The sequence below is a fragment of the Muntiacus reevesi genome, chromosome 5 (genome assembly GCF_963930625.1).
Source record: "Muntiacus reevesi chromosome 5, mMunRee1.1, whole genome shotgun sequence".
Lineage (NCBI taxonomy): Eukaryota > Metazoa > Chordata > Mammalia > Artiodactyla > Cervidae > Muntiacus > Muntiacus reevesi.
The window spans coordinates 84,156,994-84,176,884 of record NC_089253.1 but is presented as its reverse complement, the minus strand read 5'-3'; the positions used below and the strand labels follow the sequence as shown (position 1 = coordinate 84,176,884).

Below are 19,891 nucleotides of genomic sequence, written 5' to 3'. Positions count from 1 at the left end.
AATAAAGATCTGGAAGTTTTCTAAAACAGAAAATGACATAGGAAGAGGAAAGGGACTGCTGATCTATTCCAAAGATTTAACCGAATTAAAGATTATGTATCCATATTAATGGGACAATTATGTTATTTCTTCCTTGAGCTCAGGACCCAAGATGCTGAGGAATGGACAACTGTGTCAACCAGCTTGTGCGTACTTGCAAAGCAGAAAGTCAAGAAGTAAGAGAATAAGGGTGCTAAGTGTAAAAGAAGCAGAAAATTCCTAGGATGGGCTGAAAAGGAAGATTTAGTTAATTTTTTCCAATACATAGAGGATGAAAACATGAGAATTCTTGTTTTGTCATAATAATTCTGTTTGGTAATGATTCACCATTTTATTTAATTTTGGTCTCTGGTTTCTCCAGTAATGGTTTTAACTCACATTTTGTTACATTACCCTAAAATGTTATTAATAACATACTGCAGCTGGAAGGTGCCAGTGTCAGAGTGACTAATTTTCCAGGACATAAAATCAAACTACTAAGTCATGCTATATCAACATAGTGTTTTATAATAATTATTTTCCTCCTAATTTAGAGCTATGACTTATAAACATGATTTTAGGGTGATAGCATATGCATTTAACAGACTTTATTTACTTAAACTGATTGTATTTCATAGAAGACTCAGTATATAATACATCAAAAGACAAATAAATCCTTCACATGAAGACTTTAGAGCATTTTAAATAAAATAGGAGTTATATTTAAACATTTTGCTAACAGAAATTAAATTACATTTTTGTTTTTGAAAGATTTTAGATATTTTTAATGAAACTAATTAAACTAATGCAGTTAGTTCAGTTTTCAGGTTTACCATTTCCTATCTCTTTCCAGTATACAGTCTTATCAATCAAGGAAACAGGAGCAACTGCAATGAAGCAAGTTGTGCTAGAAGCCAGTGACTAAAATTAGATTATCAATGACATTCACTTACATGTTCACAGCTGACATTTCAAGGGTAAAACATTTTCTCCTGAAAGGAGACACTTTCCCATCACTGAAATGCAGACTTCTGTTATGAAATTACATCCGTATTACATCATGGACAGGGAAACTGACCGAAAATAGAAAGCGAAACCATATTCTTTTTTTCTGCTAAAGACAAAATTAAGTAGTGGAATTGTTTTACAAGGTTATTTTGACTGGTGCTTTCTTAATTAGGGGGAGATTTTTTTCTAAGAGAAGTAATATTCCCAAAGAGGAAGGAAGTATAAAGTATCTAGCACAAGGGCAGAGAAAAGTGGTCTAGACTTTATCCCACCCACCCTAAACTACTCTTTAATGCAAATCTTCAGAGACCAACGCAGTTTATATTTTGTGGATGTTGCTCCCTTTCCTGTTTTTATGGGTACACTGGTACAGTTTAGATGTTTTTCCAGATGTCACATTCCATTTATCTTTTGGAAAAGTCACAGCGTGTGTGCATGTACTTACATAATTAGTGGAAACGTGACATCAACTGTTTTGAAACATACATTGCCTCCCTTCCGTTCATTCCTCCATGGATCACAAGGGATGTAACTTGTGAATCAGAGGAGAGGAGAGCCACTCTTCCCAAAGCACCACGGTGCAGTCGTTCACTCCGGCAGCTGGTCAGGAGCTTCCATCGCGGTGCAGCGCAAACATCCACACTGGGACGCACTGCTCTGGAAAGCCGTCCTGCTTCTGCTGGCCCAGCACCACCAGCCCACTCTTCCTAATGAGGGTCTGGAGGATGTCCATGTCCCGAGTCACGCTGCTGTCAGAGAGATCGAAGATGCAGCCCTCCCGGGCCACATTGTCCTTCAGTATGATGATGCCGTTTTCCTTCAGGCCATCTCGGCACCGGGAAAGAAACGCAAGAAGGTCTTTATCGGTCAGGTACCCTACAGGTGAGGCCAAGTAAATGGGGGAACAGGATGAAAGGCTGGGTGGGGAAGGAGGTGAGTAGGAAAGACTGAATGGCCACAAGGTTACAAATCGGGAGCTTGTTTGTTCACTCATTCAGGAATTATTTCATAGCCTGAATTGTTTTGTTGCGGGAGGCTTTGAGAATTTAGGTAAGAGGACAGGTATCATCTTTGAGGGGGATCAGTGCACGCTCTGTAAAACAGCTATTATACCAACCTAGTCTATCTACCTCCCAGGCACAAAAGAAACCACTCCTCATCTCTTGGATTCACTCCGTGTCTGCTGAAAAGCTCAACTCTGCTATCATTCCTCTGTGTCCTACACACACACACACACACTCACACACACACACAGATACACACACACACACAGACACACACACACTCACACACACACAGACACACACACACACTCACACTCACACACAGACACACACACATACACACACACACACACACACTCTCTCTCTCACACACACACACACACACACACACACACACACACACACTCAGACCAAAATCTAATTCACCGCTATCTCATTTCCTGAGAATTTAAATCTAAGAAAGCCAAGGTTTGTCAATAATGGTGATACACTTTTTAAAGTTTTTCAAATATCCAGTTTTCTTCTAGAATTTAGGTTGGCACAAAGACACTCCATCCTAAGAATGGGAATCGCCAGCCTTGTTCAGTGGATGTTAGGGGCAGAATCCAGAGGACCAGAGCATTGGGGGAGTTCCCATCACATGTTAGACTAGCTAACTGTTCTCAGTGCAGCTAGAGCCAGATATCCCTTTGTGTCCTTGTTCTGCCTCCTCAAGTCCTCCAGTTAGCGGGGAGAAGGGAAGGTGCAACGCCATGCAGAACTAACCAATGACCCACTGAATCCAGATGACATCGTATCTTCCCAGTGGGGGTGTGAATTCCTGCAGGCTATAGCAGTGGTAGCTTTCTACCTTGTCCCCTTTGACCTGCAGGTAGTTCTGTGCTTCAAGGAGGAACGATTCCATCATGTCCACCAGTTCCACGGTGTTGAAAACCGGCAACAGGACATGCTTGCTGACCCTTCCTATCCCGGAGCCGCAGTCCAAGGCACAGTCCGTCCCAGCTCTCCCAGGCCCCTGCAGAAAGGTACCTTGTGGAACAGTCCAATGACAGACACTCACCCTGAGTCTTGACACTCAGCTACCTCTTTAAGTAAACTTCATTTAGGTCAAGTTCATATAATTAAATGTGGGGTTTTTTGGTGGCTCAGACAGTAAAGAATCTGCCTACAGTGCAAGAGACTTCAGTTTGATCCCTACGTCAGGAAGATCCCCTGGAGAAGAGAATGGCAACCCACTCATTAATCTTACCTGGAGAATTCCATAGACGGGGGAGCCTGGCAGGCGACAGTTCATGGGGTTGCAAAGAGTCGGACATGACATAGCAACTAACACACACACACACACACACACACACACACACATAAAATTTAATGTACTGTTTTAAATGTACCATTCAAGGAGTCTGAATAAATGTATACAGGTATGTACCCACTACTGTGGACTTCCCAGGTGGTACTAGTGATAAACAGCCCTCCTGCCAATGCAGGAGACATGAGAGACATGGATTCAATCTCTGAGTCGGGAAGATCCCCTGAAGGAGGGCATGGCAACCCACTCCAGTATTCTTGCCTGGAGAATCCCTTGGACAGAGGGGCCTAGCAGGTTATAATCCATACGGTAGCACTGAAGCAACTTTAGAGTGCACGCACCCACTGCCAGAGTCAAGTTATAAAGCATTCAATGACTTTTTTCAAAACATATCCAAACATGTCTAGTTTTTGCCTTCTTTATTTTATCCAAATATAGGTCTTTCAAAGAATTAAATAATAAGATTTTAGAAAGTGTCTTAGGTTTGAGAACTAGGTAATGTGTTATATGAAGTGGGCCATTTAAAGTCCTATGAAAGTAGAACTTTGTTAATTGCCAATTTAGGTCAAACCCATAGCAAGTGGACCTGCACTGTAACTTACTGCCTTGTAGAAAAAGAGAGAACAAAGCAGAATCTTTCAGAGTTTTAAAATTGCTTTTCAAATTCATGCAGTGAACGCATTTCAATTCATACTGGGGTGGATGATTAAAATTTTATTTTTTTCAAAACTGATTTTGGGGACTCTGATTTATTTACTATTCTTGTGTGGAAGATAATTTTTAGGACCTGAGTTGAGGAAATGCAATCTGTTCCATTCTCAGGCCAGAATTTCACTTCAAACTCAGCCTTGATGGCATATAGCACATTCATGAGGATAAAAGATAGTTGCAGCAAAGTCCCCCTGTCTCTTTTCATGCTAAAAATTGTTTCTACTTTTGTACCAGAAACCACATGACTTATTGGACAAAAAGCCCTTAAACTTTTTAAAAGTAAAATTCTGAATTAAATTAACTGACAGTGAAAGATGAATAGTTAGTAGAGATAGGAGGATATCAGTCAATGAAAACCTTCTCAAACTTGCTTCTATAAAGTAAAATACTCACACACACAGCCAGTATATATTTATGAAATAAGCATGTGTATATACGTATATATATGTGCGTGTGTGTTTATGTATGTATGATATTTGACTGTAGCTATGACCAACCTAGACAGCATATTAAAAAGCAGAGACATTACTTTACCAACAAAGGTCCACCTAGTCAAGGCTATGGTTTTTCCAGTGGTCATGTATGGGTGTGAGAGGTGAACTGTGAGGAAAACTGAGCGCTGAAAAATTGATGCTTTTGAACTGTGGTGTTGGAGAAGACTCTTGAGAGTCCCTTGGACTGCAAGGAGATCCAACCAGTCTATCCTGAAGGAGATCAGTCCTGGGTGTTCATTGGAAGGACTGGTGCTGAAGCTGAAACTCCAATACTTTGGCCACCTCATGCGAAGAGTTGACTCATTGGAAAAGACCCTGATGCTGGGAGGGATTGGGGGCAGGAGGAGAAGGGGACGACAGAGGATGAGATGGTTGGATGGCATCACCAACTCGATGGGCATGAGTTTGAGTAAACTTCGGGAGCTGGTGATTGACAGGGAGGCCTGGTGTGCTGTGATTCATGGGGTCGCAAAGAGTCAGACACGACTGAGTGATTGAACTGATCCTTGAAACAGCAGTTATATACAAAAAACAATTGGGCTTCCCAGGTGGCGCTAGTGGGAAGGAACCCTCCTGCCAGTGCAAGAGACATAAGAGACGCGGGTTCAATCCCTGAGTCAGGAAGATCCCCTGGAGGAGGGCATGACAACCCACTCCAGTATTCTTGCCTGGAGAATCCCTATGGACAGAGGAGCCTGGCAGGCTACAGTCCAATGTGTCACAAAGAGTCAGACACGACTGAGGTGTCACGCACATATGCACAAATGCGCAAATACTGTTATATATGATATAAATACAAAATACACAATATAAACACACAAATACACTGTTATACAAGTTATACATGAATACACAAATACAAAAACTGTTATATAAAAATACAAAAGATGCCTTTTACTCAAATCTGGTGCACCTTTGCCCCTCACCACTACTGCCTAGCTATCTTTATTCCATGCCATTCCATGTGTTTGGCACAGCCTCAAATATCCTGGGACCAGGTTTTTTCCTCTTTCTCTCATTCTCATTCTGTGCCTCTGAGAAGAGACATTTAAAGACTGACCTCTGGGACAGCATCTCTACTCTCATGGACATTATGGCTGCTTATTACTGTGCTTAGATTGCAATTTGATGCGCCTCCGTGAATATGACCAAAACCACATAAATGTGTGATTTCAGAACTTTACTTTTATTACCCTATCTTCATATTTATGGATTCATATAAAATAGTAAAATACTCTTAGAAATTTCATTTTCATTTTGATTCTGCCTATGTCTTGTTTCAAAGAACATTATTTTACCTTCTTTCCATTGGAGTTTGAAAACAAAGTGTTAAATATGACTGTATAAAAACCATGAAATACAGTCAGCCCCCAATTTTTCAGTCATCCAATCTCTGAGAAATATCAAGAGATAAACCATCAAATACCAATTACTTTGTATAAGTTTTTACTTTCCCCTTAAAAAGCTAAAAGTAAGGAATGTTATCAGCTATGCCATTGATATTATCTTGATATCATTTGTTTATTTGCTAAAGTAAGCACATTTGCAACAAGTTTAAAAGTGTTTTCCCACTGTCCCAGGTCACTAAGTGTTGAAAGAAAAGCAAAACTTTAAATTAAACAATCTGCCTTTTCCCAGTTGACACAAGGATAAATCATGTCAGATACTCATATTCCCTAACTCCTTGTATCTTGACCTGGATACTAATTTAGCATATTATTAAGGTCAAAGTACCAAAATATCGTTTCTTTAAAAAGACTATGTTTGTACTTTGAGGTCACAGCTTCACAATGAGCCTTGTCTACTAAGAAGGACTCCTTATATTTGTTTGAAAAGAGCAGACTGCTCATTTCCAACATAAATATGCCAGCAGAAGGCTGTTTCCTTTCCCAGGTCCGCGGGCCTGTGTATGGACTCTGTCTGACCAGCATCCCTGTGGTCAGTTTGGCATTCCACATGGAGTGACAAGACAGCCGGATTACTAACTAAGCTTCTGAAATACACTGGGATCAAAGTCAGCTTCACCTCAAGGCGAGCAGGAGGGATTGCTCTTGGCCAGATTGGGGGAGAGTTGAGGTCTGTGGTCTACACACACACACACACACACACACACACACACACACACACACACAGAGCAGGGATTTTTCCACTTCATGAAACAAATGGAAAAATATGTCGTGGATAAGAGCTGGGGATTTGGTATCAGACAGACCTTGCCAGGCGTGGGTCCCAGCTCTGTTTCTTACCACCTGCATAACCTTGAAAACGCACTTAATCTCTATAAGCCTCAGTTTCCTCAACCATGAAAATGAGAAATAATAATCGTACTTCTCTCCCTAAATTATTATGAAGAACAGATAAGACAGTGCTTCTAAAGTGCTTATCAGAGTGACTATCTCAGATAAAGTGCTCAGTGAAGTCAGTCAGTAACACTGATTTTAAAATATTTCAGGTTAACCTTATCTATAAATAACCCCAACCATCATCTCTAGTTCCATAGTCCTTTATGGCCACAGTTGATGTCCAGACACTTTGCCCCAAAGAGCGCTCCATCCTGATCCTATTTTTCTGTACTCAGGCAAAGGGTGCTTCAGAGAAAGTTGGATATAAAGTGAACCTCACCTCAACACTAGGGAAACTATTAATATTATGCTTCTAAATAGGTTGACAACCTAATCCCAAATATTTGTAATATTCTTAATGGTTCCTTCATCAGAATAAAATGGAGTCCAAATTTCAGATGAATAACTTCACAGTGAATTGGAACAAAACCTGTTTGCTAGTTAGGACTTTGTTCTCAGTAGAACCAACAGCAGCTTTACTGTGTGGGTTGTCTGTTCTGAAAACTAAATGAAAAAGTGAAAGTGAAGTCCCTCAGTCGTGTCCAACTCTTTGCAACCCTGTGGACTGTAGCCTACCAGGCTCTGCCGTCCATGGAATTTTCCAGGCAAGAGTATTGGAGTGGGTTGCCATTTCCTTCTCCAGGGGATCTTCCAGACCCAGGGATCGAAACTGGGTCTCCCACCTTGCAGGCATGTTTTACCATCTGAGCCACCAGGGAAGCCCCAACTAAATGAAGCTCCGTAAAATACAATGACTGAATCATATGAAAGCTTGTTATCAGTAGTAGCAATAAATGAGCTATATTGCATAATAATTATGTGCCCTAAAGTAAACATTTGACATATAGTATGTCATTTGAGATTCACATTATCCTACAAGATAGGTTCTGTGGTTATACTCTAGACACAGGTAAGAAAATTGAGGTTTAAGAGAATTTAAGGAGTAAACCCAAGGTGGCTTATACAGTAAGAAGGACCATAATGACTCTGGAGCCCAAGATTCTGGCCCCTAAAGTAAATGACCCATCTCCATATGGCCTGAAAGTAAGGAAGTGGAGTTTTACCCAACACCAAGTCTATAAAGGGATCACATATTTCAAGGCAATGTCTCAACTGTGTATAAAACAATATAAAGATATTCTACTATACTTATCATTTTTAAACTAAACATAAGCCTGCGTTTCCTTGCAATGTTGAATTTTTATTACAGAGACTCAATAAATCACCCCAAGATCCCAAATGGCATGATCTCTCATCAGTCATCTGAGTGCCAACTGTTTATCTATGGGATCTGAAAGAGAAGTCTTCTTAATCTACTACTTGTAATATTAACACTGCTAGTTCACCTTCCCCTGAAGCATAAGAAATAAGCTGGTGCTAGGAGGGTGAAATGCTAACTAGGATAAACCAGTCATTTAATGTGACCCATCCTTTTTGAACCTCTTAAAACGGGCTTTGACACTAAACTCGTGGCTCACCCATTTAGCTTTCATATGACTGAAGTGACAACACAGAAGCATGTGAGCTCATTGTTTGCCAGAACTTTCTTCCTAATCAAACTACAGTTGGATACTCACCCCAACAAATTTCCTGAGGAATTTCTGAGAAGCCTGGATATCTGGGTTGGACAGTTCAATGAAATTTCCCATCATACCCTCTTCTGTAGCTGGTACTTCTTGATAGAAGAGTTTAGCTCTGGCATAGAACTGCATCTCACCATTGATGACTTGACTTGTTAAAGCATACAATTTCACTGAAAATAAAACATTATTAATATTTAAGTGACAGAACAAGTTCATTCTTATCATGTAGCGAATTTCCTCTTAGAAGCCTGCAAATCAGTGGTATGGAGGAAAGGGTATTTGTTTGATGTCAGAAGATCTGGGTTTGAGCTCTATCTAGTTCAGTTATTTACTTGCTATTTAACCTTGGGTAAACTTCTTAACCCCTATGATCTTCAGGTGTCTCATGTATAAATCACAGTCATGTGGCATTTTCATGATTTAATAAACCTAGAGTTTAATTTTAAAAATAGCTTGTCACTGTGTTTAGAAGTATTCAACAGTGTTTGCTACAGTAGAATAAATAATTTCACAAGTTTCACAGTAAGTTTTATCTTTGACTTATTTTTACCTTAAAATAAAAGATAAAAATCTTTGACTTAATTTTTATCATAAAATTTAAAATATTTTATGGAAATTTGATCTCTAATCCTTACTTCTAACCACAAGTTAGATTAGGGATAAGTATTTTTTTCATTTCTTTTTCAAGCAATTCATACCCATATATCTCTTTGTACCAACATGACAGAAAATGTGCTTGAGCCCTAAGTTCTGAAAATAAAATACTAAAAAATACAATATTTTTTGAGCAACTATTTTGTACTAGGTATTATACTAGGCACATTCACATATACCATGTCATTATTTCAGAAAAGAAGTGAGATATTATTTTTAACCATTTGTTTTTATAAAAACATGTGTACCCACTTCTGAAGGGTAAATGAGTATGCACTTAAATGTGATTTGAAAATTAAAATGCATCCTTGCAGATATAAAATATTTTCATTAGAGAACATTCAGAACGAAATGATAGAAAGTGAGATGAAAGGGAGGAACTTCTTGTTCAAGATTATAAGCTGAATCCATCCATTTGTCTTCTCTCATTCCCAATACTCCCCATGAATTGTTTTAATAAACTCAATCTGTAACAATGAAGAAAATGAGGAGGGACCACCAATGAATTCATGATTTCAACAAATTTCTGGAAGACAAAAAGCAAATGGAACAAAACTATAGAATGTACAGCTCAGGACGTCTGCAAAGGAAGTAAAAGTTAATTTAAAATCTGCCTGTAGGCCAGTTGGGAGGTGACCACTGCACTCCCTCCCAAAAGTGACAAGCAGCACAGCTGTAATCTAAGGGCGGTAAATATGTCTCTTCTCCAAAAAAAGAAAAAAAAAAGGAGAACTAGACCCATTAGTGTTGGGATCCTAGAACAGTAATTCTGGCATATAGAAGGTTCCAGGCACCTCATCTGCTTACATTCATCAGAGTCTATAAGGTCAACTGGCATATGTAGAGCTTCTTGTCATCTTTTCTATTCAGTGGAGAAGTATGTAACGGAGGAAATCTTCTCCACTACCTAAAATCATTTACCTTGTCCTTCATCCCTAACTGTGGATAAAAAATGACTTCCAAATACATGAGGGTGAATGTCTGAAAAACAAAATAGAGATAAACAATCAAAACTGACTCTAAAAGAAATAGAAATAATCTGGGAAATTAATGAGAATTTAAACCAAAATCAAGCAAAAATTTATATCCGTGAAGAGATATGAGAACAGGTGCATCCATAATTGAAGATAAGATGTCAAGAAAATGACCGTGTAAAACATAATAAAGAATTCTTAGAAATTAAAATTTTGATTACCAAAAACTTTGGAGTTAATATTGAGTAAACATTTGGAGTGAACGTTGAGTAAACACATCAGGACATAAAGGGAAAGGTAGATTCAGAAAACAGAAGCAAAAATATTAAAGCTATAAAGATTTAATACAGAGGACCCAACATCAAGCTAAGTAAGATTCTCAAAAACAGAAAATGAAGGGAAGGAAATTATTACCAAAAAAATAGATAAAATTTCTCAAAGCTGAGAGATTGTAAGGCCCACAAGTACTAACCAATATGGATTTTAAAAACCTGGCTGATTCATGTCACTGTTTGGCAAAACCCACCATAATATTATAAAGTAATTATCCTCTAATAAAAATTAATTAATTAATTAAAATATGTAAATATTTTTATTCAAATAAAAATAACTTTATATAAATTTTTATTAAAAATAATTAAATAAAGTCACATTTATACATATCTTTAGGAAATTTCAAAACACCAAGAGTAATGAGAAGATTATAAGTTATTTATAGGGAAAAAGTTTGCTGACTTTCAAGTAGGGTTGCCAGATTTAGCAAATAAAAATACAAGACATGCAATTACTTTTGAATTTTAGATAATCAATGGATAATTTATTGGTATAAATATGATCAAAATATCACATATTACATGGGACATACTTTTACTAAAAAATTGTCTGTTGATTATCTTAAATTCAAATTTAACTGACCTCATATTTTACCTGGCAGCTGTATATTCGAAGGAGTAGACTCAGGCTTATAACACAGATCTCATCAGAAACACTGAAAAACAGTGTCATCAATATTTTAAGGGAAAATTATTTTGAAGTTAAAATATGTTACCATTCAAAAGGTGAGAGAATATTTACCTCCCATATTCATTCTTCACAAGTTTCTCAAAGCTATATTCCATCTCAGTGAGGGTTAAAATTGAGAAGATATATCATGAAAGACAACAAAATTAACCCAGGAATCCAATGAAAAGAAATTCCGAAAAGGTAGGTATTATTAGATCTAGAAAAAAATCAGTTTATACTACAACAGAAAGCATTGGCTTCAAAAAATATCTTCAGGAAATAGAATGAACTGAATTCTGGGCAATAGATAGTAGGGAAGAAGCAGGAAGACATGAGTAATATCCTCAGGAAGACATTTTTTTAACCTCAACAAAAATAAAAGACAGTTGAATGCTCCAAGCAAAACACACAACTGTATAAAAAAATGTTACAATCAGGATATGAAGCAAACCAAACTATGACATAATCATACATAGATGGAGTATAAGAAAAGAGAATCTGTTTAAACTTTACTAGGAACATTTTTCTTCAGGTAACACCAAGATTGTGACATTGGATTAGTACATGGCTCTGAATTGAACAATGGTTACATAGTTCCAAATTTTTATTCTAAAAGTTAAAACTCCAATAAACTCTACTTCTATCCATTGTAGTATATTTCACCTGTGGAGTTACATCATTATTTCCTAGCTTGAAGACACTGAGGCCAATATTTGGACCCTTGAGTGATCATGAATTTGCTAAAAGGAATATAGGAATCAGAACCCATGTATGTTATTTTCTAGAGACTAACAATATTATATACTATATTTCATGTATATATTAATTAATACAATAGATTGTCATTTTAAAAATACAAATCTTTTAAAACTATTAATAAATAGTCTAGTAGTCATGTATGGATGTGAGAGTTGGACTATAAAGAAAGTTGAGCACTGAAAAATTGATGCTTTTGAACTGTGGTGTTCGAGAAGGCTCTTGAGAGTCCCTTGGACAGCAAGGAGATCCAACCAGTCCATCCTAAGGGAGATCAGTCCAGAATGTTCATTAGAAGGACTGATGTTGAAGTTGAAACTCCAATACTTTGGCCACCTGATACGAAGAGCTGACTCATTTGAAAAGACCCTGATGCTGGGAAAGATTGAGGGCAGGAGGAGAAGGGGGCGACAGAGGATGAGATGGTTGGATGGCATCACCAGCTTGATGGGCATGAGTTTGGGTAAACTCCAGGAGTTGGAGGCCTGGCATGCTGTGGTCCATGGGGTCGCAAAGAGTTGGACATGACTGAGTGACTGAACTGAACTAACTGAACAATAGATTGTCATTTTAAAAATACAAACCTTTTAAAACTATTAATAAATATATAGGTTTTTTGACATTTTAAATATAAGTGAGCATCTAATTGAGAAAATATAACTTTAAAAGGAATGCCCTCATGTTCAAAATCATTGGGAACCAACACCAGTCCCCCTTCCCTAGCACTCAGTAAAGTGTTATGTCAACAGGTAGCCCGATGAATGCTTGTAAATTCAACAGGCACAGCAAAACTTAAGCATCACCATGCCAAAAAACACGACTGTTCCAAATTCGTCTGGATGTCTCAGAAAATCAGGTTAAGAAATCACAGCTCGCAAAGTCTTCCCAGAGATGAATGCTTCTGGGGCAAGCCACAGGCAAGCCACAGCCCAGTGCTCTCTTGTTGATCCAACCAAAGCAGCAAAACAACCACTCTCATCATCACCTGCTTAAGTCAACTAGTTGGTAGAGTTTATTAAAACCTTTAATCTGGAAATGGGAATGGTCCATTATGCCAGCAACGTTTAGACCACAAGTGAATGCCAAGCTCAGCAGGGGTCAGACTCAATAGGTAAGTTTTTATGGTTATGGGCTTGTCACCTAATTGACAGGAACATTTCACTAAAAAGATATATGAGGTGTAATGTCCAGCCCCAGGTACTCCCCTCCTGATAGCTCCTGCAATGGTGCCAGTTGATTGATAAGGTAATCAAACATCAGTCTATGCCTTTTTATTATAGAAATACATCTAGTGGCTTATTCTTGTGGGATTGCAATGTTTTTGTGACACTTGGTATAGTCTAAACCAGAGGCTAGACACTCTATTAGCTTTTGATATAACATGGTGCTTATTTCTTGACCTACATTATAAGCTGAACTTCCAAGGAATTTCCAATGTTACAAAAATAAAAATAAAGTACGTGTGAATTTGCCCTGAAGAAGAACAAAGATCGTGTGAACTCTCTAAGAAAGATTTGTTGAGAGTGTAGTGTTTATGCTTGCTGAGTACCTTCTCTATTTTCCTTTTTTTTGTTTTTTAGTAGAGTTGGATATAACTATTTTAGACTTTATTCTAGATATTAGATCTGTTTGTCAACTGGAAATTGACCTGAGAGTCTTCAGAGGATATGTAGGCTAGATTTAAACAGTAAGTTTGAAATGATTTGAGATAGAATACTGGATCAAGTTAGTCTTTTATTTATAATAGAAAAGAAAGCCCAACTAGGAGACGCTTTTAGGAAGTATAAGGTCTTCTATAAAAGAGATTTGTAGGTGATCACTTCTCAATTTAACTATTAAAGAAGTGACAGTAAAAATTTAAGGAAGGGAGGAAAGATAAAAGGAAGGAAAGAATATGTGTCTAGGCACAAAGAATATTACTCAACCACAAAAGGAAGAAAATTCTGCCATTTGTGACAACATAGATGGACCTTGAGGGCATTCTACTAAATGATATAAATCAGACAGAGAAAGATAGATAATGTATGATCTCACTTATATGTGGAATCTAAAAAACACCAAAGTCATATCTGTTTTCTCACCCACAAGAAAGGGTAGGAGGGAGTGGAATTTATTTTATCAGTGTTCCTGGTAGAATCCAAAGATCTGTGTGTGCCAGAATGCTAGAAAGTCATCATTAACAAGCCTTAGAATTACCCTGAGAGTCCCTCTAGGTTTTATTTCTTCCCTGAATGCTTTAGGAGTCGGGGGTTCCTTGCCTGTAAAATAATGCACTTTCAACCCTGAAAGTTTTTGTGGGCTTTTTCCTTTTTGACTGAGGGCTATTTCAGGGCTTCCCAGGTGGCTCAGTGGAAAAGATTTCACCTGTGAATACAGGAGAAACAGGAGACACAGATTCAATCCCTGGGTCAGGAAGATCCCCTGGAGGAGGAAATGGCAACCTGCTCCAGTATTCTTGCCCCGGATATCCCATGGACAGAGGGGCCTGGCCGGCTACAGTCCATAGGGTCACAAAGAGTCGGACACAACTGAGCACACAAATTCTTTTCAGCCTTCAACACAAGTAAGGTAAAGAAAGGTGAGGAGGGAGGGAAAATACACTTTCCCCACTCTAGCAAGGAGGTATACAAGTTCTCACTGCACATCATATCCCCTGCCCACTTGGCCAAAAGTCTTCCTCTGTAATTCCTACTTGAGTGTTCTACCTAACCTGCTGTTGAATGTGAAAAGGTCAGAATACAAAGATACCAGGGACAGAGTTTTCACAGTGAGATTTTGAATCAGAAGAGTCAGCAGCTGATCCAGCAGTCACCAGGCCTCCTCTGCAGCTCCCTCTGCAGCATCCTGTAGTGATACCTGTCCCTGTCCCCACATTCCACAAAAATTATCTGTGCAGGTCTTTCTCCTACATTAAACTCTCAAGATAAAGCTCTATCTTATTTTCCTTATAACCCCAGGACTTACATCCTGCTGACCCACCGCAGGCTTCCTTTGCGTGTTCGCTGAATAAATGAATATTGTCTAGTTTTTCGTTCTTTGGATAACAGGTTCAACAAAGTAGTGAATGGATATAGGGAATAGCCAACCCACTCCAGTATTCTTGCCTGGAGAATTCCATGGACAAAGGAGCCTGGAGGGCTACAGTCCATGGAGTCGCAAAGAGTCTGATACGACTGAGCACATGTACGCACACACAACATAATCACACATAGGTCACACTTTTTGTAGTTAATGAAAAGCTATAGGAGGATATATTGATTTTCCTAATTAGGCAAACCCAAATAATAAAAAATAGTAATCATCACTGATCAAACATGTATATATGTACTGTATATGCTAGCATTTATATCTAACTGAATATATAAGATAGATGTGACTATCTACAGAAGAGAAGAGGGCATCAGGAGGTTAAAGAAACTGCCCACTAGTCAGTGACACAACTGGGGTTTAAACCTAGTTCTATTTAAATCCAAAATCCGTATTTTACCCATTTAATACTGTGTATAGGAAGCTGTGCTAAAGAAAGGAAAATTATCCACTTCTTCATTTCTTTAAAATGAAAAATGGTCTTACATAACTGGTATTGCAAAGGCAACAATAAACATTTGGAAAATGCCCAGTGAGTTGTGCAGCCATGACTTCCACAGGGATGGAATCAATCTGAAAAATGCCAAAAGTTGTATGATGCGTTTCATTTGGAAGTTCCAAGTGCATTGTAGGGAATGTTTTTATTAACTCTAGGTTTTAATTGTGATAGCAAAGTTGTGATCATTGTTCTCAATTTCTTCCTCAGAGCCTAATTCTTCTAAAAAGGGGTAAGTGAAGGGGAGTTAATAACCATTAGTAGGTACCTCCCACGTGCCTGACATTATGCCAAGGCACTTTCATGTCGTCTCTTCATGTTATCTCTTAATCCTCACAAAAAACTGGAATTATAATCACTGTTTTACAGATAAGTAATGAAAAAAATCAGAAAAATTTAGTAACATGCTCAGTATTATGGAGAAAAGAAGTGTCACAGCCAGGTCCTAACCCAAACTTATTTAAATGCAAAGCCTTTGTTCCTTTTGCTAAACTGCATGGAAGTATTATTCTAAATGCCAAGTTAGACTAAGCCTTTAACAATGTCCAGGAGTAATAGATTCTTGCACAATATATAATGAATAAATATTCACTGACTTCTGTGTCCTTAAAAATATGCTGTGGATAGTGCTAGAAGAATTGCTGAGGAGTTGGCTTATGTGTACACCTCCAAGTTGGATTGTATACAGGCCCACACTGCTATACAAACCGGAGATTTACATAAACTGTTTTCCTACTCTACTTCCCATTTGTTTACAAACAGCCACCTACTACAAATTCATTCACTCCAGGCCTCTAGCTGAATTTGGGCTGGTATAACTAGATTATATGAACCCATTCACTGGCTCACCCATCTTTCTGATTTCTTCAATAGAAAGCTAGTGCTCCTCATGGACTGTTTTTTATATTCCTGTCAGCTGGAAAAATTTGGTAAAACTTATAGTGCTCCCCTCATTAGTCAAGCTGCCATTTACACTGGGAGGCAGCATGATTTTGTGGTTAGAAAGTTCAACTGGCCTGGGTTCTAATCCTGCTCCACACTCCTCACCATGTGATCTTTGGCCAGTTACTTACTTCCTCTGTGGATCAGTTCCTCAGATTCAGGAGAGAAAATACCACCACCTAATACAGATGTTGAGAGGATTAATAGAGATAATTAACATATGCAAACCACTGAGAGTAACAAGCATGTTTCCATTTCTTTGTGAAGATCTGTCATAGTCAATGGCATAGCTAAGAGTTCCATTGAAGACTTGGAATATGCATGCTCTTGCTTCTCCAGGAATCACTGAAGTTAGCCAGGGATATTTCAGCAAGTGTCCCCATGACTGAATGTCACTTCACAGTGAGCTGGTGTGAGGCTGACTGCCTAATGCAGGCAGTTGGAGGAAGGAAGGAAGGAAAGAAGGAATCAAAGAGTCTGGTTAGCCACCATTCTTCCCATAATTACTCCAAACAACAAACTCTCTGTGCAGACTCTACAGTAGGGCTCCCCAGTCTTTTAAAAGAAGGGCTTTATTTTCACTTTTATGAAGTATTGAAATCATCAAGAGGAGGGGAAGCCAACTCTAAAACACCTCAGTGGGGCTGGGGAAGGAGTGCTTCCACTGGCTGAGTTTTATTTCCAAACTGAAAACATTACTATCCATTGAAGCCTGAAAACTCTCATAGAGCGAATTAAGCTTATCTTCGGTAATGCCTGTTCTAAGGAAGGCTGCTTGGTGACTTTAAAAAAGAGCTGGTTCTAACAAAGGAAATGAAATGCTACTGCTTACTGAGCATTGACAATTTTCACATATATAATTGCATTTAATACTTAACAGCCCCACAGTTTTGAGGAAAATGATGCTCAGAGTTTAGCAACTTGCAGGGGTGATTTCTCTATCAGTAGCAGTGCCAGAATTTGAACTCAGGATGTTGGAAACCTGCAATTAATTATTAGTAAGGGGCCATTTAATTTTTCTAATAAATACTTATTGGGTCTTTTAAATTCATCTTCAGTTACTTTCAGAGATGAGATTTTAATCTCTAATAATTATTTTTAAAATTTTGCAGTCATCTACCCCTTAGCAAGTCTCTCATAAGTTGTTGAATTTATATCTTATGCCAGACTAATGCAACACAGCCAACAAGCTACTGTTACTGAGGTATCGTCCAAAGAGTGTCTCCAGTGGTCTGACAAAATATATGGAGTGGTCAGAACATCATCATCTTCCAAATAGACTGCTCTAACTTTTCCATTTGGATACAGATGAGATGTCCACTATGTCCTAAAGGAATTACTTATGGGTAGATCAGAGAGTTTGGATCATAAAGCAGGCTGAGCACTGAAAATTTGATGTTTTTGAATTATGGCACTGGAGAAGACTCATGAGAGTCTGTGGACTGCAAGGAGATCAAACCAGTCAGTACTAAAGGAAATCAACTCTGAATATTCATTGGAAGGACTGTTGCTGAAGCTAAAGCTCCAATACTTTGGCCATCTGATGCAAAGAATGGACTCGTTGGAAAAGATCCTGAAACTGGGAAAGATAAAGGGAGAAGAGGGTGGCACAGGATGAGACGGTTGGATAGCAGCACCAACAGAAAGGAGAGGAATTTGAGCAAACTCCAGGAAACCATGAAGGGCAGAGGAGCCTGAAGTGCTGCAGTCCATGAGGTCACAAAGAATTGGGAACAACTTAGAGACTGAACAACAAAATGCGATCTACCAGGAAGAACCCTGTTTCTTGCTTTGGTATCTAGGTGAGACCTATCTAGACTGCTCTCATCATCTCTGAATTTTCTTTTCCTCACTTTGAAAAAATAGGTTAGGGGACAAGAGTGAGAAGGTGCATAGAAAAGTAATAATGCTGACCCTATCTATCTCATCATGTGGTTATGAGGATCAAATAAAGTCATAAATGAGAAATTTGTATAAGGAATACATATAAATATAAATATATGTATATATGTGAGATGAAGCCATTTGTATATCTAAAATTAAAGATTCCCCTCAGAAATGAACTTAGAAAGTGACTTTGGTAGGCTGGTAACATAGTCTTGAATGCAATACAAAGAATTATGTAGCTTCTTGCCCATCTGGAAAGCCTGCCCACATCAAGTGTACAATGGGGCTTTCAGCAACCTTAAGAAAACAGACTGGGGCTGAAACATACTGCTCCTGCTTTCATTGGGGGAATATAAATCAAAGGGGATACTTCACTCTTTAATCACAAGTTATTTCCTCTTCAGGGCTGTTAAGAGTGCGCTTAACTAACCACTTTCACACAGGCTGAGAAAAGCAGTGTAGACAAATCAGATAAGCTTTATGTTGCCCTATTGTCCAATTCCCTGAAAACTAGAGGAAATAACTAAAATGGAGACAGACTACTGCCCAGTTTTTTTCTTAGCATTCAAAGATCATACTAAAATCAGCTCCTTTAAGCTCTCAGACTAATATTGTAACTCAGAAAGGCCAGAAAGCATTATGTGGAGTGTGTGCTCATGCATACACATGCAGACACACACACACACACACACACACACACACACACACACACACACTCACTCACTCACCCCAACAACCTTGATCTATTATTGTTTAGCCATTCTTTTTAATTCTTAGTTGATATGCTATTGCATTAATACTCTCATCTTTAAGTTACCTAATTTACTCACCTCTAAATTTTTGCAAATATAAAAAATGTCCTTTCAAACTCAAGAAATTCATTTCTACAAGCCTGATATTCAGGCAACCAACACCCAGAGAAGCAAGTTACTCATGTCTGAGGTGCATGGAAGTCCCAAAATAGAGGCTTGACCTTCCAGGCAGCACTTGATCTTTGCACTCTCCATAAAAGAATGCCATTGAAACATTTAAGCCATTTAAATGGTTGTGGGTCCTTTATATCTGAAAAGTGTCCTTGTTCTAATTCCTTTTGGAAAAGCCCCACAACCTCACACAGTGGCTCTAGTCATTTCTTATCCCTTATCTAGGAGCTCTGACTCACTTACCCAGGGGAATATTTTCCAGCAGGTAGAGATAGCTCTGAAAGAAGTCATTGCAAATGGCTTTGTGAAGAATAAAGGACATGCTATGTCGACAGAGTTCATCATCGGTCTTCTGCCAGCGGGATCTGAAGGCAAAGTGGGCTCCCAGGTGGGCCATGGTGAAAGGGGATAATAATTATTCCTACAGAGAGAGGAAGCTTGCCTGACAGTTTCTTTGAATTAACTTTCTCTTCCTACACGAACTTGAGACTGTCATTTTAAACCAATCCCTGTCCATCTATATCAGGAGAGGTGTCATGGGGCTTGGGGGAGGGGCAGCAGACACGGGGAGGTCAGACTCTTGGCACGTCTACTGTCTGATTGCTCGGGCGACACCACTCCTGGCCAGCAGGTGCTAAGTAAAGATGAAAACAGGCTGAGCGAGATCCTGCTTCATCCAGGGAAAAGCACACCTCCCTCCT

General features: G+C 38.6%; 1 protein-coding gene across 2 annotated transcripts; it reads right to left on the bottom strand.

Moving 5' to 3' along the window:
- Positions 1-392: 392 nt before the first annotated feature.
- NTMT2 (N-terminal Xaa-Pro-Lys N-methyltransferase 2) lies at positions 393-19,621 on the bottom strand. 2 transcript variants are annotated; one of them, XM_065936771.1, is made up of 4 exons: positions 19,434-19,621; positions 8,464-8,639; positions 2,796-3,045; positions 393-1,902 (listed from the first exon to the last, which is right to left on the bottom strand). In XM_065936771.1, the coding sequence occupies exons 1-4, from the start codon at positions 19,585-19,587 to the stop codon at positions 1,631-1,633; spliced, it is 852 nt and encodes a 283-aa protein (XP_065792843.1). In that variant the 5' UTR covers positions 19,588-19,621; the 3' UTR covers positions 393-1,630. The 2 variants fall into 2 exon arrangements, with proteins under 2 accessions (XP_065792843.1, XP_065792844.1); XM_065936772.1 differs by having other exon boundaries at positions 393-1,854.
- Positions 19,622-19,891: the final 270 nt, after the last annotated feature.